This window comes from Globicephala melas, chromosome 21, assembly GCF_963455315.2.
Source record: "Globicephala melas chromosome 21, mGloMel1.2, whole genome shotgun sequence".
NCBI lineage: Eukaryota > Metazoa > Chordata > Mammalia > Artiodactyla > Delphinidae > Globicephala > Globicephala melas.
In genome coordinates this window covers 29,422,452-29,447,102 of record NC_083334.1, presented here as the reverse complement: position 1 = coordinate 29,447,102, position 24,651 = coordinate 29,422,452, and the positions used below count along the sequence as shown (strand labels likewise).

The 24,651-nt window shown below is 39.3% G+C and overlaps 1 protein-coding gene and 1 long non-coding RNA gene across 4 annotated transcripts in view; one reads left to right on the top strand and one right to left on the bottom strand.

The window, feature by feature from the left end:
* Positions 1 to 20,681, bottom strand: part of DDHD2 (DDHD domain containing 2) — a 26,523-nt gene extending 5,842 nt beyond the window's left edge. Inside the window, exons 1-16 of one of the 3 annotated variants that reach the window (XM_030833440.3) lie at positions 20,401 to 20,681; positions 18,930 to 19,157; positions 17,928 to 18,118; positions 17,053 to 17,142; positions 16,376 to 16,496; positions 15,144 to 15,233; positions 14,058 to 14,193; positions 12,033 to 12,241; positions 11,684 to 11,751; positions 10,913 to 11,035; positions 9,950 to 10,045; positions 8,780 to 8,908; positions 8,517 to 8,672; positions 8,142 to 8,244; positions 7,833 to 8,003; positions 6,966 to 7,128 (exon numbers count right to left, since the gene is read on the bottom strand). In XM_030833440.3, the coding sequence (XP_030689300.2) occupies positions 6,966 to 7,128; positions 7,833 to 8,003; positions 8,142 to 8,244; positions 8,517 to 8,672; positions 8,780 to 8,908; positions 9,950 to 10,045; positions 10,913 to 11,035; positions 11,684 to 11,751; positions 12,033 to 12,241; positions 14,058 to 14,193; positions 15,144 to 15,233; positions 16,376 to 16,496; positions 17,053 to 17,142; positions 17,928 to 18,118; positions 18,930 to 19,149 (2,066 nt within the window). In that variant the 5' untranslated portion in view covers positions 19,150 to 19,157; positions 20,401 to 20,681. Of the gene's footprint in view, positions 1 to 6,965; positions 7,129 to 7,832; positions 8,004 to 8,141; positions 8,245 to 8,516; positions 8,673 to 8,779; positions 8,909 to 9,949; positions 10,046 to 10,912; positions 11,036 to 11,683; positions 11,752 to 12,032; positions 12,242 to 14,057; positions 14,194 to 15,143; positions 15,234 to 16,375; positions 16,497 to 17,052; positions 17,143 to 17,927; positions 18,119 to 18,929; positions 19,158 to 20,400 lie in introns of those variants that run through there. The other 2 variants (XM_030833451.2, XM_060291514.1) reach the window with 2 other exon arrangements.
* Positions 19,742 to 24,651, top strand: LOC115840499 (uncharacterized). Its single transcript, XR_004034510.2, has 3 exons — positions 19,742 to 22,485; positions 23,069 to 23,295; positions 24,083 to 24,651. It is a non-coding gene; the product is annotated as an uncharacterized lncRNA (long non-coding RNA).

Here is a 24,651-nt window from a genome sequence, read left to right as displayed (position 1 = left end):
TAGTGGCTGCCAGGTCTCCCCGCCTGGGTGCACAGCTCAGCTCCATGACGATGCACCACTGCACAGCATCTAGGGCCGCCACGACAGGGAGAAACACAGCCAAGGGATGCACAGGCAACCCGGGCATGGGGCAGAGTCTGGGTGGGGTGTCAGCTGCCACTGTTGGTACTTACTCAAGCAGTGCATCAGAAGAAGCCCAGAACTCTGACGGCGGCCCCTACCCCACGGCTTACACCCCAGCATATGCCAAGAGTCCACACAGGCCCCAGTTGCCCTGCAGTGTGGCCCCATAACAAGACAGGGGAGGCTGGGGGCAGTGATCGACTGTGAGGGGCAAAGGGGACATGCACCCAAGGCTGCACATGGCAGACAGCTTGGACCTCTGTCTGCAGAGAGCCCACATGGGCCCCACTTTTGTCTGCCCTCCCCAGCTCTGGGGCAAGGGTTCCAGTGCAGGGAGGTTGGGAAACACACCTAAAGGGAACAGAGCCAGCCTGGGCCGGACCATCAGGGCTTTGGCTCCAGCAACTTAGGATCAGACCCTGTCCCCAACTGCATGGTGACAGCCACTGAGCAGAGGGGAAGTCCCACCTCACATCCAGCTCCACCCCCTACTAAGGTGATAGCTGAGGAAAGACGACTCTGTCCGTGTCATCAAATCCTGCTCTCCCATCAACGGCACTGGGCACACACAGCCTGTATAAGGATGCTCCCACATAAGAATACCCCTTTCAGACTGCAATAGGTAACTGTTTCACCTAAATTCATAGCGACAGAAAAAGTTAAGCAAAATGAAAAGGCAGACAAACTGCTCTCAATTGAAACAGCAAAAGAAAACCCATGAAAAAAGAATGAAACAGAAATAAACAATTTACCAGATAAAGAATTCAGAACAGTTAATTAAAAAATGTTAACTGAATTAGGGACAAGAATAAATGAACATAGTGAGAATTTTAACAAGGAACTAGAATATATAAAAAAGACCCAATCAGAAATGAAGAATTCAATAGCTGCAATAAAAAAAACACACTAAAAGGACTGAATAGCAGACTGGGTGATACAGAAGAACACATAAGTGATCTGAAACATAGAATAATGGAAATCACCCAATCAGAACAGCAAAAAGAAAAGAGAGATTTTAAAAAATGAAAACGGCATAAGAGATCTCTGGGCTAACATTAAATGTACCAACATTCACATTGCAGGGGTCTCAGAAGGAGAAGAGAGAGAGCAGAGCATCGAATGTATCTGAGGAAATTGTGGCTGAAAACTTCCCAAATCTGAAGGAAACAAATATCCAGGAACAGGAAGCACAGAGGGTCCCAAACAAGATGAACCCAAGCACACTCACACCAAGACATAACAATTAAAATGGCAAAAGGTAAAGAGAGGCTTCTGAAGGCAGCAAGAAAAAAAGAGTCATATACAAGGGGATCCCCATAAGGCTATCAGCTGATCTCTCTGCAGAAACCCTGCAGGCCAGAAGGGAGTGGCACGATATATTCAAAGTCCTGAAAGGGAAAAACCTGCAACCCAGGATACTCTGCCCAACAAGATTATCATTTAGAATTGAAGAAGAGATAACTGCTCAGACAAGCAAAAACTGAAAGAGTTCATCAATACTAAACCTACTCTAAAAGAAATGTTAAAAAGTCTTCTCTAAGTGGAAAAGAAGTAAGAACCTATAGAAAAGGGGAAATCCCAATAGAAAAGGCAAATACATAGTAAGGACTGAGGATCAACCACTTAAATAAGCCAGTATGAAGATTAAAAGACAAAAAAACTGTAAAAGCAACTATAACTACAATAAACAGTTAAGGGATAAACGTGAAGATGTGAAATATAACATCAAAACCACAAAATGCAGGGGAGGGGAGTAAAAACACGTAGGTTGTTTAGAATATGTCTGAACTTAAATGACTGCCAGTTTAACACAAGTAGATATAGGTCAACATACAAGAACCCCACGGTAATCACAAATCAAAAAACTACAACATACACACACACACACAAAAGTAAGGAACACAAGCATACTGCTAAATAAAATCATTAAACCACAAAGGAAGAAAAAAAAGAAGAAATGAATACAGAAGAACTACAGAAACAACCGGAAAACAAGTAATAAAATGGCAATAAGTACATACCTATCAATAATTACTTTAAATGTCAATGGACTAAATGCTCCAATCAAAAGACACAGGGTGGGGTTTCCCTGGTGGCGCACTGGTTAAGAATCCGCCTGCCAATGCAGGGGACACGGGTTCGAACCCTGGTCCGGGAAGATCCTGCATGCTGCGGAGCAACTAAGCCCATGCGCCACAACTACTGAGCCTGCACTCTAGAGCCCGCAAGCCACAACTACTGAGCCCACGTGCCACAACTACTGAAGCTCGCGTGCCTAGAGCCCATGCTTCTCAACAAGAGAAGCCAAAGCAATGAGAAGCCTATGCACAGCAACGAAGACCCAACGCAGCCAAAAATAAATAAATACATTTTAAAAAAGACACAGGGTGGGTGACTGGATGAAAAACAAGACCCATCTATATGCTGCCTCCAGGAGACTCACGTCAGAGCTAAAGACACACACAGGCTGAAAATAAGGGAATGGAAAAGGTATTTCCTATAAATGGAAACGAAAAGAAAGCAGGGGCAGCAATATTCCTATCAGACAAAATAGACTTTAAAACAAAGGCTATAACAAAAGACAAAGGAGGGCATTCTATAATGATAGAGGGATCAATACAAGAACAGGATGTAACATTCGTTACCATATATGCATCCAAGACAGGGGAAGCTAAATATATAAAGCAAATAGTAACAGACATAAGAGGAGAAACTGACAATAACACCGTAATAGTAGGAGACTTTAACATTCCATTTTCATCAATGGACAGATCATCCAGACAGAAAATCAATAAGGCAACAGTGGCCTTAAATGACACAATAGACTAGTTGGACATAACAGATATCTACAGGACATTACATTCCAAAACAGCAGAATACACATTTTTTCCAAGTGCACATGAAATGTTCTCCAGGACAGATCACATGTTAGGCCACAAAACAAGTCTCAACAAATTTCAGAGGATAGAAATTATATCAAGCTTTTTTCCGACCACAATGGTATGAAACTAGAAATCAATTACAGAAAGGAAAATGGGAAAAGAACAAGCATATGGAGACTAAATGACATGCTACTAAAAAATGATGGGTCAATAAAGAAATCAAAGAGGAAATCAGAAAATACCTTGAGACAAATAAAAATGGAAACACAACTCTCCAAAATCTATGGGATGAAGCAAAAGCAGATTTAAGAGGGAAGTTTATAGTGATACAGGCCTTCCTCAAGAAATAAGAAAAATCTCAAACAAACCTACCACCTCAGGGAATTAGAAAAAGAAGAACAAAGCCCAAAGTCAACAGAAGGAAGGAAATAATAAAGATCAGAGAAGGAAATAAATAAAATAGAGATTAAAAAAAGCAATAGAAAAGATCAATGAAAATGAGAGCTGGTTTTTTGAAAAGATAAACAAAAAGGATAAACCTTTAGACAGGCTCACCAAGAAGAAAAGAAAAAGGACCCAAATAAACAAAATAAGAAATGAAAAAGGAGAAATTACAACCGATACCACAGAGATATAAAAAAATCATAAAAGGATACTATAAACAGTTATATTCCAACAAATTGGACAACCTAGAAGAAATGGACAAATTTCTAGAAACATAAAAATTGCCAAGACTGAATCAAGAAGAAACAGACCATTTAAACAGACCAAACACTAGTGAAATTAAATTTGTAATTTAAAAAAACTCTCAGGAAACAGAAGTCCAGAACTGACTTCACAGGGGAATTCTAGCAAACATACAAAGAAGAGCAAACAACTATCCTTAAACTATTCCAAAAAACTGAAGAGGAGGAAATACTCCCAAATTCATCCTACGAGGCCACCATTATCCTGATACCCAAACCAATACAATACAAAAAAAGAAAATTACAGGCCAATATCTTTGATGAATATAGATGCACAACTCCTCAACAAAATATTAGCAAACTGAATCCAACAATATAAAAAAAGTATCATACACAATGATCAAGTGGGATTTATTCCAGGGACACAAGGATGGTTCAACATTCACAAATCAATCAATGTGATATACCACATCAACGAAAGAAAGGACAAAAATCACATGATCACCTTAATGGACACAGAAATAGCATTTAATAAAATTCAACATCCATTCTTGATAAAAGCTCTCATCAAAGTTGATATAGAGGGAACATATCTCAACATAACAAAGGCCATTTATGACAAACCCACAGCTAACGTCATATTCAACAATGAAAAGCTGAAAGCCTTTCCTCCAAATTCAGAAACAAGACAAAGATGCCTAATGTTGCCCCTTCTATTTAACAAAGTATTGGAAGTCCTAGCCACAGCAATCAGGGGAAAAAAAAAAGAAAAAAAAAAAAGGCATCCAAATTGGAAGGGAGGAAGTAAAACTGTCACTATTTGCAGATAGCATGATACTTTATATAGAAAACCCTAAAGCCTCCACCAAAAAACTGTTAGAACTAATAAATGAATTCAGTAAAGTTGCAGGATACAAGATTAATATACAGAAATCTATTGCTTTTCTATACACTAATGATGAACTATCAGAAACAGAAAGTAGAAAAAAATCCCATTTAAAATTACATCAAAAAGAATAAAATACCCTAGGAATAAACTTAACCAAGGAGGTGAAAAACCTACACTCTGAAAATTATAAAACACTGATGAAGGAAACTGAAGATGATACAAAGAAATGGAAAGATATCCTATGCTCTTGGAATGGAAGAATTAATATTGTTAAAATGGCCATACTATCCAAAGCAATCTGCAGACTTAATGCGATCCCTACCAAAATACCCATGACATTTTTCGCAGACCTAGAACAAATAATCCTAAAATCTATATGGAAGCACAAAAGACCCCATATTGCCAAAACAGTCTTGAGAAAAAACGAATAAAGCTGGAGATATCACCCTCCCCGACTTCAGACCATACTACAAAGCTACAGTTATCAAAACAGATTAGTACTGGCACATAAACAGACACATAGATCAATGGAGCAGAATAAAGAGCCCAGAAATAAACCCATGCACCTATGGTTAATTAATCTACGACAAAGGAGGCAAGAATGTAAAATGGAGAAAAGACAGTTTCTTTGACAAGTAGTGCTGGGAAAACTGGACAGCTACATGTAAAGGAATGAGATTAGAAAATTTCTGCACACCATTTGCAAAACTAAACTCAAAATGGATGAAAGACCTAAATGTAAGATTGGAGACCATAAACCCCCTAGAAGAGAACATAGGCAGAACACTCTTTCACATAAATCACAGCAATATTTTTTTGGATCTGTCTCCTAAGGCAAAAAAATGAAAGCAAAAATAAACAAATGGAACCTAATTAAACTTAAAAGCTTTTACACAGCAAAGGAAACCATCAACAAAATGAAAGGAAAAGCTACTGGATGGGAGAAAATATTTGCAAATGATATGTGATAAGGGGTTAATATCCAAAATATATAAACAGCTCATAAAACTCGATATCAAAAAAAAAAACAACCCAATCAAAAAATGGGTAGGAGACCTGAATAGACATTTTTCCAAGAAAGACACATAAATGGATAACAGGCACATGAAAAGATGCTCAGTATCACTAATCATCAGGGAAATGCAAATCAAAACCACAATGAGATGTCACCTCACACCTGTCAGAACGGCTGTCATCAAAAGGAACACAGGGCTTCTCTGGTGGCACAGTGGTTGGGAGTCCGCCTGCCGATGCAGGGGACGCGGGTTTGTGCCCCGGTCTGGGAAGATCCCGCATGCCGCGGAGCGGCTGGGCCCGTGAGCCATGGCCGCTGGGCCTGCGCGTCCGGAGCCTGTGCCCCACAACGGGAGAGGCCACAACAGTGAGAGGCCCGCGTACCGCCAAAAAAAAAAAAAAAAAAAAAAAAAGGAACACAAAATAACAACACTGGCGAGGATGTAGAGAAACAGGAATGCTTGTCCATTGTTGGTGGGAATGTGAAATGGTGCAGACACTGTGGAAAACAGTATGGAGGCTCCTCAAAAAAATAAAAATAGAACCACCATATGATCCAGCAATTCCACTCCTGGGTACATATCCAGAAAAAACGAAAACACTAACTTGAAAAAATACACGCACCCCAATGTTCATAGCAGCACTATTCACAATAACTAAGATATGGAAGCAACCTAAATGTCCAGCAACAGACAAATGAATAAAGAAAATGTGGTATATATTACAATGGAATAATACTCTGCCATAAAAAAAAGATGGAATTCTGCCATTTGCAGCAACGTGGATGGACCTAAAGAATATCATGCTTAGTGAAATAAGTCTTAATTGTTTCACAGATACTTGATAGATGCAGAAAAAGGAGATAGGCCAGTGTACATTTGGGATTAGAATGATTTCTTGTTCAGACAATTACAAAACAGCACACTCATGTCATTTGAAGAAATCTTAACAAACAATTAAGACCAAAAAACTCCAAAACAAAAACAAACACTTAGGGGCTTCCTTGGTGGCGCAGTGGTTAAGAATCTTCCTGCCAATGCCGAGGACACGGGTTCGAGCCCTGGTCCAAGAAGATCCCACATGCCGTGGAGCAACTAAGCCCGTGTGCCGCAACTACTGAGCCTGCGCTCTAGAGCCCGTAAGCCACAACTACTGAAGCCCGCGCCTACAGCCCATGCTCTGCAGCAAGAGAAGCCACCGCAATGAGAAGCCCGTGACAGCAACGAAGAGTAGCCCCCGCTCGCCGCAACTAAAGAAAGACCACGCGCAGCAACGAAGACCCAACACAGCCAAAAATAAAATAAATAAAAATAAAAAAATTAAAAAGTTAATTAATTTTTTAAAAAGGTAGACTTAAAAAAAAACACTTACCAGTAGCATAGATGACTTTGTAAAGCAAATAAATATTCATTAAAACTTTCAATGGGCTTCTCCTGTAGCACATAGTCGATGCGCTGGCCTCCATTCAGCATTCCCACATGGATGGGGGGAGCTTCTTGTTTAACTGCTACAAGGTTCTCTTCTGTGCTAACATCTGGATACAGAAGAACCGTAATAAGAATATAAAAGCGTCCAGCCCTCCAAGGTTGTCCTTGCTTTCCCTCAGGCTCCAGCTTTACCGTAGGAGGAGCTACCCTGCTCAGAAAGTTCTCTCTCATGTTCCTCCTCTCAATCCCCTTAAAGCCTCTCCTCAAGGCACACTGATTTTATCCAATCCCTTTTTTCCTTCCTGTACCTTTAATGGCTAATTCCATTTGCCTTTGGTTTACAAACTAAATGCAAACAGGGTTAGAACTCCTTAGGCAATTGAAAACTAAAGCAAAAGAATGCAACATTAACTGTGAAATTAAGAGGAAAAGTGTCCTAGCTAGTCCCCAGCCAGGAAAATAAAACCAACCCATGAATACACAGACATTCCCCTGTAAAAGCAAGGTTCTTCACAGCGTAGGCTCTGAGCAGCACTGCCATAGTGCCCAAGTGGGGAATGTTTAAAGCCTCATTACTAGATGCTCAGCTTCTCTTGACATCTTCCCTCACAAACAATGTTTTTCCAAAATTTGTGGCTATTAGATGACAGAAAACACCAGCAGAGCTGAAGGCCCATTAGGACTCATAGTATTGGTCCTAAACAATAAAAAAGGAGAAAGTAAGAAGACCCTGGGAGAATAAGAACCAGACACCATGGAGTCCCTCTTATCTGGCTTGGTGCAGGAAATCAATATGTACAGTGTCACTGACCACTAGGCTTCTCTGAACTTGATCCAGGTTCTGCTTCAGTTTCTTCTGCAGTTTCTGAAGCTTGTAAGGCAGGGTATGGAGCTCTGGTAAAAGACTTCCAGGCCATCCGCAGCGAACCTAGCAAGTTGTTCTTAAGGTCCATGCTCATCCTGGTCAAGCCCTCTCTCAGTTCTGAAACATATGAAAAAGAACATTGCATGGTTTACAGAGGTAAAAGGGTTCAACACAGCTAAACAAAGTGAATGAGGTCCAGTCGGTTTGCACTGACCAGAAGGTCTAGAATTATCAGGTTCTATATTCAAGACTTACCTAAGTGCATCCGCTTCCTGCCTTTATGATGCGGGATCAGCATTGGCTCAAATTCTACTCCTGGGACCACCATTGGTTCAATCCTATAGGCCACAGGATCAAACTACATAGGAAAAACAATAGCTACAAATACCTCTGCTGAAGATGAAGATAACGACAGTCTCAGGAGCTATGTATCAGGCAAGAATAATTATAAGCTCATTTTTTAAAATGTAGTTGTTCTGCCCCATCACTTCCAGATTCATACTATTATAAATTATCTCATTACTACAGAATAATATAGAAAAAAGTAAATCAACACAATAGAATATCGTACGCGCTTTACCAATAAGCCCTAATAGTCAGGTAAAACCACAAGAGCTGTCCAATGCTTACGGGGTGATAAATATTGAAGAAACCTTTGCATGTTGGGAATCTGTAGTTGGGGTCAATTCTTTTCAGGCCTCGGACAGTAAGGAACATTCCAATGGGAGATCCAAAGGCAAAGAATATTTCTGGTTTATAGATGAGCCAGGGGTATTTTACAGGCACCTGGAAGGAGGAAATAAAAGCATCTCTCATTAACAACAAAAGTTACATCTGTTCCTACCATACCAACGGCAAACAATAAAATGACCAAAGAGAATTAGTATTGTTACCTGCCCAATGCCAACATCCAGATGTTCACCATTTCCAGTACCATTAGTACTACTGCAGAACTCCGATTCTTTGGGGATGTTAGACATATTCGCCCCTGCAGGTGATTGCGGGGTTGGTCTATTAATACCCTAAAGAATAAAAAATAGTTCTGTGCAACTGCTATGTAATGAAAATATCCAAAGGATTATACAGTTTTCTACTGGTTTAAAAGGATGCTTGGGAAGGTTTTGAAATGGTAGTCAACAATTTTAAGAAGAATCTCTCAGAGAACAAGCTAAAGCTGATGAAAACAAAAGTTGCCTTAAATTATGAATTGATATCCCTACATGCTCTGAAATAATGAAAGCTGTACAAAGCCATCTGGGTAGCAGTTGAAACTTTAGGCAACCATCATGAGAGAAAACGATAGCAGAGCACTGTGGAATGTATGTTGGGGATTGCTGAGGAGTTCAATGAAGTGCTATGCCTTTCTAACCAAAGTAAGTAGTATGTCTCTATCAGCCTTAAATCAGAACTGAGCAACCTGCTAAAAGGTTGAAAAATAATTAATTAGACTATGGAAAGGAATCAGTGGCCAAAAATGCTCAGTGCGTAAGCACTGTTACAACGGGGTTATACCTTGAATACATTATACTAAGTGAAAGGAACCAGTCACAAAAGGCCACATATTGTATGACTGCATTTATATGAAATATCCAGAATAAGAAAATACATGAAAACAGAAAATAGATCAGTGGTTCACAGGAGGGAGGAATAGGGAGTGCCTGCTAATGAATATGATGTTTCTTTCTACGGTGATGGAAATGTTCTGGAATTAGATAGTGGTAATGGTTATACAACTCTGCAAATATACTAAAACCCACTGAATTGTATATTTTAAAAGGGTGAATTTTATGGTATGTGTTGTGAATTATATTTCAATAAAGCAGTTACAAAACAAACAAAAAAAAGGAAAAAATTGAATGGTGGAAATCCAGGGGAAATAAAACTTCTGAAGCTAATAACACTTTTAAAGATATCAATAAAGTAAATGTGTTTAATTTCTGAAAAGAGAGCCAAAGGTCAATTTTAAAAATTGCTTAGCTCCCTATACTAAACACCTCACAAAGCACAAGGATACAAGGAAGTCAAAAAACTGTTTAATCCTACAAGCTATATTAAGCACATACCATTGAATTTTTTCTGGTCCTTAAGTAGTTTAGTATCTTCTTTCTTGGTCCTAAGGGAATTCCCATTTCCTGAAGATCTTTGTCTGTACATAAAGCCTAAGCATAAAAAATCAAATATCTTTCTTATTTCTCGGCAAATTAAAATCAATTAAATGTCCTAAAAATAAGTAAGTAAACGCCCTGTTCTCTGAGAGGAATAAGGCCTAAACACTCTGTTGTTCTTTGCTTTGCATGACTAGGACTCCCTAGTGGTAACAAAAACAAATAAACAAGCAAATATCCACAGTAGAGCTCTACAAGGTATAACAGAAAATAAGAGTTGGAAAAGTTAGTGGTCATTTATTCCTGCTCTCATGTTTTCAGAGCTCTGCTGTGTTTTAGTCTTTGCTCCATTGCTGTTAACGTGGCTCCTTGGAACTCTGAACCTCCACAAAGCAAAGATCACTTTATACGATAAAAAGCACACAGATAAGGCTAAAGAGCATTACTAATGATAACGAAGTATTTATGACTAAAATGTTTCTAAAGGGCAGGCTCTTAGAAAGCAGTACGATGAAAAGAAGCAATAAAAATACTGAAAAGGGGGAACTTCCCTGGTGGCACAGTGGTTAAGAATCCGCCTGCCAATGCAGGAGACACGGGTTCAATCCCTGGCCCGGGAAGATCCCACATGCCACGGAACAACTAAGCCCATGCACCACAACTACTGAGCCTGCGCTCTAGAGCCCGCGAGCCACAACTACTGAAGCCCACGCGCCTAGAGTCCATAATCCGCAACAAGAGAAGCCACCGCAATGAGAAGCCTGTGCACCACAGCGAAGAGTAGCCCCACTCTCTGCAACTAGAGAAAGCCCATGCGCAGCAACGAAGACCCAACGCAGCCAAAAATAAATAAATAAAATAAATTTATTAAAAAAAATACTGAAAATGGTATAGTGCAAAGTTTTAAAAGATTATTTTTACCAGAGCTTCCTTATCTACTTTCTCCTTCTCAAAGACACTAAAGAATTCAGAGAGTTGAAGTTTCTTCAAATCTTCCTCCAGTGTCGGTGTGTCTCCTTGATCCATGAAAATACTTGGCAAATCCTAAAAATTAAATTGTAAAGCTCGTATTCTCTAAATTCATTCAGATTTTTATTAATATTACTTTGCAATAAAGGAAAGTACTATGTTTGATATCCACAGAGACCTACCTTAACTTTGAATAAATTGTAATTTACACGAAATATAAATTAAGATGTGATTGATCTTTAAGTTTTTGCAGTCAGTTGAAACCTAGTATGTTTTTAAATAAATGAATGAGTGAATAAATGAGCATCAAAGTATTCATCATCATTAATAAAGCCTTCCCTGAGCTCTTATTAATGTTTAAGGATGGCTTTCAAACAGAATTTCTATAAACTATATCAATTTGCATCCAATTCACTCTTCATTTCCTCGTATGCAAATTCCATTTCAACTCAGTGATTCTATAATTCTAATAACAGATCAGTAGTGCATATTTATAATGAGAAAATAAGATACCTATAATTATTTTAGAATGTGGCAAATATTTGTAGAAGCATACTATCTTGCTTCTATCATCCAAGAATGACAGAGATAATTACAAGTCCGTTAAAATTAAAATAAACGTAAATATTATGGTATGAAACAAAGCAAAAAACAAAAAGCCTAAAATCTAAAAACGCTTACTAAGAAAGCATACAAAAGAACCTATCTGAACATCTAAATTACCTTTTTACTGTCAACATCCCCCAAAGAATCTTTCTGATTTGTTAGGATATCGAACAATATAAGTGAACCTACAAGTAAAACAGAAGAAAGAAGGGACAATTTCGAAGCATTAGCACTAAATAGCTGTCTTTCATACAAAAAAAGTAATAAGCCAATTACCCATGAAGCAAAATCTATGAAGTAGGGAGTCATTCTTTCCAATCCACCACCACCCTTCCAACGCCTTCCAAATTCTTCATCACAGACCAGTTCTAGACCTCTGAATCTGATACTGATAAAAGACACTGTACTTCAAACCCAGCTATCCTTAAAATGTGATAGTCATCTCTGATCACAAAGAATCCGTTACCTAAACTATGACCAGCGATGGATACGCCCCCTTTGAAATCAGGGTTCCTCTGCAGAAAAAGTACATATAATCGGTTCATTTCAGAAGCAACTGTGTCCACAATAGTCTGACAGTAGGTGGGGCTGTTGTAGAAGAAGACATCCAGAATTGTATCATTGGTGAAGTGCCTTAGGCGGTTAATGCTGGGCAGAGTTATTCGCTGCAGATCTCTGAAAAAAACAGAAGATATTTTAAGCAGAAAACCTAAATACATTCCACAGCCTCCTCTAAGTTATTATCCAAATTACACTTAGAAATTAAGATACAAGGGATAACTATCAATTTACAGGAAACAGCGGACAGACATTTGTAATGAAGCCAAAGGGATGTGACCAGCAAAATTCAGTGTGAGAAACGCTGCAAGACAAAAAACCCAGCCTCCTCAAGACATAAATTACAAGAAAATAAGAGATAAAGGTAATCAAGAGATTAAAAGAGACTTAAAAGACATCAACTAATTGCAATTTATGATCCCAGTTTAAACTATGTGTGTATGTGCATGTATATGTATGTATGTGTATATATAAATCATGACATTAGACAATTACAAATTTGAATACTGATTGTATATTTGCTGATATTAAGAATTTTTTTAGATGTGATAATGGTGTTATATATATTTTTTTAATCCTTAAAAGGATATACAAACTGAAACATTTAACAGATGAAATGATATGATGTCTAAGATTTTATCCAAAAGTAATAGAGTGGAGGGATGGGCAGTACACGGAAGATATGGATGGGGCAGAACTGGCCACGTGTTGAGGCTTGTTGGGCTGGGTAATCATAATCAATCCATGAAGATTCATTATATATGCTACTTTTGTGTACAAAATTCTCTATAATAAAGTTTTTTAAAAGATACAAGAGGCTTTTCCTAGAATTCTCAGCATTAAGGTTTTTTGATCACAAGTCAAATGATAAATGGATCAGCTCTCTCTCTCTCTATGCCGAATTTCTAAAAGCTGAAAGAAGGTGAGACTGCCAGATGCCAAGGACAAACAGAACTCATATCTCGCAAAGGAAAACAATGTTGACGTAGTATAAATCAGCTTCCACATAAAGCTTTCTCAAAGCTCCCAGAAAGACTCCTCAAACCTTCAACATCTTCTGTAGTTTAGAGAGGGCTATGTGCCCCTAGTAACCTCTTAGCATCAGCTCAAATATGAAAGAATGTGAACTCTGTACACCTAGTAAAAGCAACACCACAATGGAGCATTTGGCACGTGGAATATGCTCAAATCATAGGGTATTAAGAACTGAGAGACACGGAATCAGAAAAGCCATTTCCAAGACCAGCATGGAAACAATGCTACTTCCTTTATCTACCAGAGAAGCATCTCCTAGTTCTATCCTAGAACTATATCATGAACATACTTCTTTCTGGCGAGCCCACAGTGAATATCCTTAATATAAGGCAACCTTCTCTGACATTACCAAAAAGTTTACAAACAGAACTTCTGAGCTTGCAACTTAAGAAAGCCATCACTTACTTATAAGTCATTGCACCAATTATACCTCAAGTTATAAAACCCAATAATTTAATATTTGGGAATTTCCTTTTTTCCCCAAATTTGGACAAATATTATCTAAATGTGATCACAAAAGGAACAACAAAATACTTTGTGCATCTTGAGGTAGATTGGCTTTTGACATCTTAAGATGGAAATGCTTATACACTATGGGGAGAATTTGGCTTTATGCTAAAGAAATAATAAAGCTGTAATAGTAAACACTAACGAGCCAGTAAAACATACTGGAAGATACACACAACTCCCCACTCCTAACCCGAGCTAGTTAAACAAAGGGATTGGTCCGCACTTAATAATGTGTCTCTAAGAAAAAGACACAGAAGTACAAAAAGTTTTCTGTTGAACAAAATTTTATATATACGATCAGCTATAGCAGAAATGTTCCTAAGCATATCAATGATCAGAAAACATTACAATCACAGTTAGCAACTCAAAGGTGTAAAGTACTACTCACACATCCACACCAGTGGAATGCAAAGGACTGTGCCAGTTGACTGGGAGAAATTCTACCCTCCCAATCTGCTGATTTTCTTGGGCTTTCTTAAAATGCGTCTGTAGCAGGTTCAAAGAAACACTGCGAAAATCATTAACTAGAAAAGAAAATTAAGAATGCATTAACGGTGAAGCGATCAATTTGTAGAGTGAAAATGCAACAGATCTTATAATTAATTATACTACATCCATCTATATCTGCTTATAGCACCTATTGACTCGAGTCAAAAGTAGAGTGAGTAGTCAAGAAAAAATTAACAGTGCATGTAGGAAAAGACATTCCTGTAATATAGAACTGCTATTACTATACAAAACATTTTTATATAAAAAAAATCACACAGTAACTTCAAAACTTCTGCCATGTCAAGGGAACTGTTTCCATTTTTTTAAAAAAACCACTTGACTATGTCAATTGGCCTTGCAGTCAGGTTCCTATCCTAACTTTCTGGTTCTTATAAACAACGTTTACCCCATATTTTAAATTTTTAAAAGATACACTGCTGTTTGGAATTCATATTGCATCGATCTTAACCTTCTAGGAGGTTTATGCTTAGAAGCATTAGCCATTAGGATCAGACTCCCAAATTAGGGCAGTTAGACTATGAATACTGCCTTTCAAAGTCAAGTTATACTAATGACCTAAATATTCCAATTAGAATATCATAAGGTTTATCACAGTATGAATTACAAAAATGGTTGAAGCTTCTGTTATTCATTTAAACTATATTATCTTCATGGTCATATATTTATGGTTCCCTTTAAATTTAGAATGGTTATAAACAGGACCATCACATCATAAAACAATTGTATAAGACTTGAGGGCTTATTCACTCAAGAATTATTAGTTAAGAATATAAACCTATTAGCCTAAGGAATTTACTAGCACTTTAGGCCTAAGCTGGGAAGCTTGACTACCTTGCCACCTGTCTTCATCTCTCCAAATCTTATGCAGCTAAGACAACAGGCTAAAGACAACACTTCATCTCAACTCACAGGAGCACTAACAGTCCCCTTACATGATCTAATATGACATGCTTTGCGAACCTACCACACTGTACAATGCTTCGAAAGCGGAGATCACAGGCTGGTCCGATCCCGTGGACTACAAAAACCAAGTGATCTATCTGTAAAGGTTCCCCTACAAGTGAAATTACAAAGAAAAATTACTCTATATAACGAGTCATGTATTCTAAAATCAAACATTCACAATGCGTAGACAATAGAAACGGGCAAGTTAAAATATGAGCAGATATTTTAAAAGACACAGATAGTCCCATATTTAACTACTTAGTAAAAATATAGTGATGTTACTTTGTTTCTTATTTATCTTGTAATAAGTCAGTGAAAAAATTGTTCAAGTTTTTTCAACTTTTTATTTTGAAATAACTGCAATCTTATTGAAAACTTGAAAGAACAGTACAGAAACTCTCACGTACTTTTTATACAGATTCAACACTAACATTTACCACATTTGCTTTATTTCTCTATGTGTATGTGTATTCACACACATTTATTTTTCTGAACCATTTGGGAGCAGGTTGCATACATTATCAGATGGCACATATCACATCTCTTTAATCCTTTAATATTTTATTATGTATTTCCTAAGAATATGCTCTTATTTAACCACAGGGCAGTTACCAAATTCAAGTAATTTAATATTGACAGGATACTTTTACCTACTATCCTGTGTTTATCAGTTGTACCAATAAAATCTGACATGTATTTGAAGCCTGAAATTTTAAACTCATCTTTTCAAATTACAGTAAGTCTACGACTTTGTCCAAGAGACAAGCCATCTCCTCTGAAAGATGAAAGGAATTTTATAATCCAGTTAAATATATTATAAAACCAACCATAAATGACCCTAGCTAGAGAGCAATGGATAACCATCAAGGTCCCTGAAAAATAGTTTTCCCTGGTTGAAAACCTCCTGAAAACCTTCAGGAGTTACCAGGAATAAATTAATAATCAAGCAGGTGGAATCACACTTCTTAGAATTAGGACTAAATCAGTTCATTTGTACTTAGTGACCTCCTGACTAGTACTGTCAAATTTTATCCATCCCACCATATATACTTAGCAACTTTAAAAGAGATTTTTATACCTATTAAGATTCTTAGTAGATGAAGTAATGCTAATCTTAACTTAGAATAAGCCCATTTGATTAAAGACCATTTTTAAGCCTTGACGTAATCTAAAGCCACAGAGAAAGACCACGATTTAAATCATAAACAAGTATATCAGAAGATAAGGAAAAAAATGAATGATTAACATTACCACAATGAATGTCAACAGAGATGTTCTCAACCCCTCTCTTCACTGTTCGAGGTCGGCCCTGCTCAGTGGGTGTTGAACCCCATTCATCAGACCCCGCGATTGGCTGGTAATGTACCATAAGCTTAAATAAAAAAGATCAGAGCAATAAACATACTCTACATTAAAGACACTTCTATTTATACATTCTGAGGGGTAGAAACGGGTCTTTTAAAACATAACACATAGTCAAATCTCAACTGGAGTTTTGATATGCAACTCCTACAGCTTGAAATGAGAATCCTGAAAATACATTAGGCTAATGTTGTACACTTTAAATATCTTACTATTTTGTCAATTATACCTCAGTAAAGCTAAAAAAAAAAAAAAGGAAAATGAAAATTCATCAGGCTAACAGATCTTTCAACCATACCCTACACCTGGAAGAGGTGCCCACATAACGTGTCAGTGATTTTCTAAATCCACAGCGACATAATTTTCCCTAAGAAAACTTCTGTGTAAGAGTTGAATGAGGAAATGATGGTAAGAGCCACAGCTTCAAGTTTCATAACTGTGAATGCAATATAAAAATGTCCAAAGCTTATCTTACGAAGAATCCCCAGAGAAAGAAACCAATTAAGTTCTTACTAATGCAATTAACCTTTAATCCCAATGTTAAAGAAGGGCATTAATTTGCTAACCTTTGGATTGTGCAATATAATAACTTCTCTGTTGGGAGACTCCAGTTTCTTCTTCCATTCATCCAGAGTTACAGCAAGCATGTAAGTTTCCTTAAAAGAAAACACATTTCATTAGATTTCTGTAATGGTTTTTCTATTAAAACTGAACTTTTTAACAAGAATACTGCTAGATAAACAATTACAATAAGAGTATCTTACTCTAATTTATCAAATTTATTTTAATTCTCTTAAAATGAGAACAGGTACTAGTATAGAACAAAGAAAAAATAATCACTTCTATCATCTAGACTGGAGATAATCGCTGTACACATTTTGATATATTTCTTTCAGTAATGTTAATGCATGTATATTATCCATAAAATGAGGATTACATTACATATAAAGTTCTTTCTCTTGATTTGTCAAATTTATTTTAAAATTCTTTTAAAATTATGATAATAGTACAGGACCAAGGAAAAAAATCAGTCCCAATTCCATCATCAAGACTAGAAATAATCATTGTTCACATTTTGATATATTTCGTTCAATAATATTAATATCCTACTCCAATTTAAAGCAAATTTCAGAATATTTTCAGAGCAAGAAAAATAAAAGGCAAAAAAGACCAATCCTGTGGTCACAGTTTAAATATTCACAAAGATCACTAGAGAAAAAAAATTTTAATTTAAATACGTAATAGTTTCCATAGTATTTCAAAATTTGAAAATAAAACTACTTTATCCTGAAACTAACTTGCAAAAAGAAATGCTATGAACTGTGATGCAAATAGAACCAAACTCTCTCTGTAAATTCACAGAATAAGTCACAAGAGGAAGAAAAGATTATGAAATAAGAGAACACAATGAAGAAAATGAGTAAAAGGGTCACAGGAATACCTCTAACACTTGGCTGAAGCTCTCCGAGTATGGAACATACTTATTATCTTTGTCTCCCTTGTAAAACCAGGTACAGCGCCTCACTTCCGATGCTAGCTCATCCCAGTATACGGCGTACCGCATCCTCTCCCCCAAATGAACATCGTATCTGCCCCCATCAGTGGGCACAACTCTCCTATCACAGTCTTTTCCTATCAAGGAGTGGAAAGGGGAAATGAAGTACATAGTATAGCAAAATAAAGCTCCCAAAATACAACTCTGAGTTATGTTCTCAATAATGTCATAAAACACACGAATGATCTGTTTCTTCTTGGCTAAACTACTTTATAAACCATCAAAATCATTCTTGGTTTTAATGAAACATGAAAAAAATAATACCCAACGCTGTTTTGTTCTTTTTCTAAGGAGAGATAGGAGTGTCCCTTAAAAAAAAAATGTATACAAGAAAGCTTTTCTGAATTTTTTGTTTAAGGGACCAAAAGATAAATTAATGACCATCATGATGATAAAGTAGTAACCGGCATCATTCTTGTTTCATAAAAGAAGAAAAAACGAGAAAAATGAAAGAATGCATTCTTTTGCAATGTGACACTGCCCGCACCACACTCTTCATAAACAAACTGAAACATAAGAAACATTATTGGTTAACTATGCAGGAATTACAATAGGTACTGTTTTCAAGATATAGACCAAATTCCTGATTATAAATTGGCTGGATAGTAATGCAGAACTTCTATATAAAAATGCTATAGGATGTTATAAAGCAGAAACTAACACACCATTGTAAAGCAATTATACTCCAATAAAGATGTTAAAAAGAAAAGATTATTAAGTCAAATTTGGAAAGTATAAAAAATGTAAAGCAAAAAAAATGCTATGAGACAACTAGAAAAAGATCTAAAATTTACTTCTAATAGCACTCACTATAAGGACTTTTATATTATAGTTTTAGAGAAATGACAGTAAGTCCTTGTCTATTACAAGTCATAGCTTTCACCCTACCAGAACCGTATGCCTCTTCCAGCTGCTGTGAATCCTGAGAGTTGAAAGGAATCCATGTCTCCTTAGAATCTATTATCTTACAATAAAACCAATGAGGAGAAACGGGTTCGTACAAACTGCCAACATCCATGTCTATTAGCTCAAAGGAACTACATGAGTTTGGTGACGGGGATGGATCTGACTGGGACAATTGTTCCTCGTGTGATTCCACTGATGACATTTCTTTCTCTAAAAGACAAAAGAAAACTATAAATAACATTTCCTCCTATTAACAGTGTAACTGTTCACACACAAAACTGGTCATTTTTAAGGAGTCATTTCTGAAAAAAAACTAAGGGGGCTACATAATTTAAAACAGAAATAACATAAATTAACAGTTTTTTTTGGTTTTGTTTTTGGGGTTTTTTTTTTTTTGGAGGAAGGAGGCCTTAAACAAAACGCTTCTTATAGTTAGACCAACCACTTTGCACTGATCTTCCAATCCTCTCAGAAAACTGCATGGTTTTAATTAAACAAAACTGGAATCACAAGAAACACATGGTCGAAATCTTGACTGCAAAAAAAATTTTACCCCAATTTCCAATCTAAGTCTGGTCCCAAGGCAAAAACGCGTACTCCGTCTTAATAACGCCTGGTTTTAGGCTCCAGGCCCTTGTCATTACACATTTACATGACTACTGGAATCACACTACTGAAAATAAAACTATTCACTTAAGAACCAGTCACTTTTTATCAATGCTTGAAGGGTGCTTAAGTAGAGACTATGGTACAAATTCTGAAAACGCGAACCCTCGCTTGGGGCCACTGTGCGCAGGCGCGCACCCACTCGCACCATCCAGGTCTCAGACGAAAAGTAACAACTGACCTCAAAAGCCTCCTTCCCTCAAGGAAGACCGTGACCTGTGTGTTTCCGCCCCTTTAACACTCGCAGAGACTAACATTGCAGACGTCGAAAGTAAACCCAGGCTCCTTGGAGGGGCGCGGGCAAGACCATCGCTATCTCAGCACCGAGCGCAGCGGTACCGCAAACACCCGGCCTCCCTCGGAGCGGACGCTCTCCAGCTTCCGCCACTTTATCTTTTTTCCCAGCACGAATTTACCTCCGCCACTTTGTGTGTCCCTTCTCCCCACGACCCCGGGCCTCCTGCAGCCCAGGTCTGGGACCTCAGGGTTCGCGGACACCTTTCCCCGTTCCGCGTCCAGCCCCGCAGAGAGGAGCGGAGCGTGGATGAAAACAAGGTAATTTCCCGGTGCCTTCGGGCACGGTGGATGCAAAAGGGGCCCTGGCCGCGTCCCTGTAACCGCTGTCACCCCCACCCCGCCAGGGCTGGTCCTCCCAGCCCCCCTTCCCTGCCTCGGGCGTCGCGTCCTCCTTTGCCCCTGGCATCTCCATCCCGCAGTGCCTCCCACCCGCACGCCGGTCGGAGCCCTGGGCCCGGCCGCCGCCCCCAACGCGCCCCGGCAGACTCACCTTGCAGCCCCGCAGACTTTCAAGTTCTCCTACCTTCGCTGAGTGGGCTACGACATATCCCCAAAGGAGGCCTTCCCCGCGAGCCCAGGAGGGGCGGAGCGGAGCAGAGCAGGGCGGAGCTTGCGGCCCTGCCGGGCTCGCGCCCAACACAGGCCTCCGCCGCGCTCCCAGCGGCCGAGCAGCGGGCCAGGTTGCCAAGAGCAAAGGTGAGGTGACGGGGACCGCTGCGTGGAGAAAACGGGTGGCGCGTGGAGGCCCGCAGGGGCGCTGGCGGGAAGTGTCGCGAGAGGTGGAGGGAATCGCGCGAGATGTGCTCTTCCGAGCGGGCTGGCGGTCGGAGCGCTGGGCACGCGGGTGTTGCCGGCGGCGCGCCCTCCGCTTGGTACCCGCGCGCGGGGTCTGGGTGCAAGGCCTCAGGTATTTAGAAGGCAGGGATGAGGAATGAGACGTTTTAGGTGGAGAGCGTTTCAAATTGCAGTGAAAGCAAGGTTCTTCAGGATGACCCAGCCTCCCCACTTAATAGATGGGAAAACAGACCTCTGACCCGGTGGTACCCTGGCTAACCCTGCTCATGGGCCGGGATGGTGCAGGGACGCCGGGATGCCATGCCCTTAGTGAAAAGTAGGACAGGCGCTGGCGGTAGTTGCGTCTACCCAGACCTCCACTTCTGGGTGCTGAGAACGGATACCATTGGCATTTGCAAGGGAACAAAAGATCGTCTCTGGGTCTTTGCCCCTCTCCTTTGCGTTTATTGGGATTTAGAAGCTGCCAAAAAGATGTCTTTAAAAGATGTAGAGGTGGGCTTGGCAGGATTCAAAAGCCGCAAGAGGGTTGGAGATGAGATATTTTTGTCCAGCAAGATGACATAACAGAGGTCAACAGGTTAAAAGAATTCCCCAAGTAGTAGCCCTGCCAGCTCTCCTGTTTAGTTTTCTGGGAGACTTCAATTCCTTCGGGCATGCAATAAAATACTTCCCTATTTTCTAACTAGATTATAGGGCAAGGGTTCAGGGAATGTTTTTCAGTCTTGTTATTTCTTCAAAAGCTGAGAAAAAGGAAACTAAAAGGGATTTTTTAATAACAGATTAATTCTCTTACAGTTTAAGAGCCACACACAATTATCCACAAGTTTACTTATACCTTCTTCTCAAATTTATAACACCTGAATAGCTTCTGTTCTTTGCAGATGAAATGGAGCAGGACCCCACGGTCCCTGCCCCTCACCCCATGTCCTCAGCCCGCCTTTTGTCTGTGGAAAAACTTTAGCCAAAGAATAAGTTTAATCAGAGAAGTGAGAAAATGCAGAAACAAAGGAAAACAGTCAAAGGAGACCAAATAATAGTTTAGTCATTAAGCATAGTCAAGGACCTTCAGTCCCTCAAGGGCTATAGATAATATTCTAAGCCGTATCCTGTGAGCTGTCTTACAGATACTGAAATCCCCACCAGGTGGAAGAAGTTAACTACATGATGACCAGACTGTAGCCATGACATAAGCTGCCACAATTCCAAGAACTGGCCTCAAAGAAATGGAAACCCTGGAACTAAAGATTAACTGTTCTTAAAACAACCAAGATGACGCTGACCAGACCACCGCATTACTGGTTTCACGATGACTGTCCGAACTGACTGTGCTGTTCTGCTCCTGCCTATGCAACCCTGAAACTCCCCTTTAAAAGCCCCTGTCCCCTGAGAGCAGTCGGGAGTTGGTTCTTGGACAGGAGTCCACCCCCTCCCCCAGTTGCCAGCCTCCAAAATAAAGCAACCTTTCCCTTCCTACCAACACTCATCTCTCGAGAATTGGCTTTCCAGCGGCAAGCAGCCGGACCTGGGTTCGGTAACACAGAGAGGATGAAGAAAGCCAGGACTGTGCCCCAGCCTCTAGGATCCTGTCAGATGACTAGCTAATATAACTAATACCAGTAGCTAGCTTTTAACTCTATGTTGTAGGTAACAACTGTAAGCATTTGACAAGTATAATCCCATTTAATTCTCACAGCAACCTGGTGAAGTAGGTTATCCCTATTTGCAGAGGTAGAATGACTCACATACTACCAGCAAGTGATGGAGCCAATGTAAACACAAGGTCTGTCTTCAGAGCCTGCACCTAAGTAACTTACCTAAAATCGCAGTTAAGTGATAGAACGGGAACTTGAATTTAGGCCTTCTTTCTCCAAATCCCTGTTGCAGCCTCTATACCAGCTGTTCTCAATTTTCTTTTTTTGTCTCAGGACCCTTTATACTTTTAATTATTGAGAACTCTATAAAGAGTGTTTATGTAGATTGTATCTACCACTATTTACTGTACTAGATGTTAAAACCGAGAAATTTAAACATTTAATTCATTTAAAAATAAGAAAATCCATTTTATGTAAATATTTTTACAGAAAAATAACTAGTTTCCAAAATAATTGTTTAAAAACCAGAGAAAAGGATGACATTGCTTTACATTTTTGTGAATTTCTTTAATGTCTGGCTAGATAGAAAACCACTGGATTCTCATATCTGCCTCTGCATTCAACCTGTTACAATTTTAGTTTTGGTTGAAGTATATAAGGAAAATCCAGCCTCACTCCACTGTGTAGTTGAAGAAAGAAGGAATCTTTTTTTTTTTTTTTTTTTTTTTGTGGTACGCGGGCCTCTCACTGTTGTGGCCTCTCCCATTGCAGAGCACAGGCTCCGGACGCGCAGGCTCAGCGGCCATGGCTCACTGGGCCCAGCCGCTCCGCGGCATGTGGGATCTTCCCGGACCAGGGCACGAACCCGTATCCCCTGCATCGGCATGTGGACTCTCAACCACTGCGCCACCAGGGAAGCCCAAGAAGGAATCTTTTAATGGCCTTTTCAGATAATTGTGGAGTATTCTTTTTACTACTACAATAAAATTCAACAAATGGTAGGTTCTTAAAAGTTAGTGGCAATGTGGAATCTGAAAACATATTAGTGAATTTTTGTACTCTGATACTTTAAAACCCATTGGTCTTGGGCTTCCCTGGCAGTCTGGCGGTTAAGACTCTGCGCTTCTGCTGCAGGGCGCGTGGGTTCGATCCCTGGTCGGGGAAGTTCCACATGCCGCAAGGTGCGGCAGAAAAACAAAAAATCCCCACCATTGGTCTATCTTGCACTTTGAATAGATCTTTTACCCATGCATGACTGATGACATCATGCATAGGTCATTTGTAAAATTTCAGTTCACTGAGCTATGCAGCCTTTCAAATGTTAACGTATTTCACTATTTTTTTAATTACCACCAATCTAATTAGAAGTCTTTTAAGTATCAGGAAGCTGTCAAGCTCATAGCAGATAAAGTCTTCCAAAATCCTTTTTCCTGTAAAGGTCTAATTTCATTATTGGCAACAAATACTGTCAGTTGTTTTCCTTGAAGTAACAATCTCACTTTTTCTAGAAAAGTTCTGCCAAATACCTAAATCTGCATAGCCACAGTTTGTCTGTCGTTTGTACTTTCAACTAAAAATGATGTTGCATGAAAAAAAATAGTAGCTAGTTCAGTTACCAAGTCAAATAATGTCACGTGCTTTTTCCTCAAGTGACCAGCTGCAATATATTGGTCATTCAGATGAATGTATATATTAATTCACAATTCCTAGCTCACAGCTCCCAAAACCCTTGGACTTTCCTGAGCTATAAAAGCAGTGAGATAATATTTGGTCTCTTGTCCTCAGGTCCTGAAAACGCTTCAGAGAAAGTGACTTTTGGATCCCACCGAAGGAGGGTGGCTGCTTGCCAGGAGAGCCAACCATGTGGTTAGAGGGTGGGACCTTTCAGTCCCAACGCCCAACCTCTAGGGAGGGCAAAGCGGCTGGAGATTGAATCCGTTGCCGACGGCCCAGTGACTGAGTCATGCCTTTGTAATGAAGCCTCACTAAAAATCCAAAGGACAAGGTTCAGAGAGCTTCCAGGTTGGGGAACATGTGAGGATTGGGGAGAGTGGTGCACCTGGAGAGGGAACGGAAGGTCTGCACCCCCCCCAGGCCATGCCCTATGTATCTCTATCATTCATCTGGCTGTGGTTTTATATCCTTTTGTAATAAACAGGTAATCTAGTAAATAAATGGGTTTTCCTCAGTTCTGTGAGCCGTGCTAGCAAGTTAACTGAAGCCAAGGAGGAAGTCATGGGAACATCTGGCCTATAAGAATTGCTTGTTGGTGTGTGGAGGCCTCTACACACACACTGGAATTGGGTCCAGGAACGCTTTTCCCCAGTGTACTTCAGCCCGCAGAATTGCTTCCT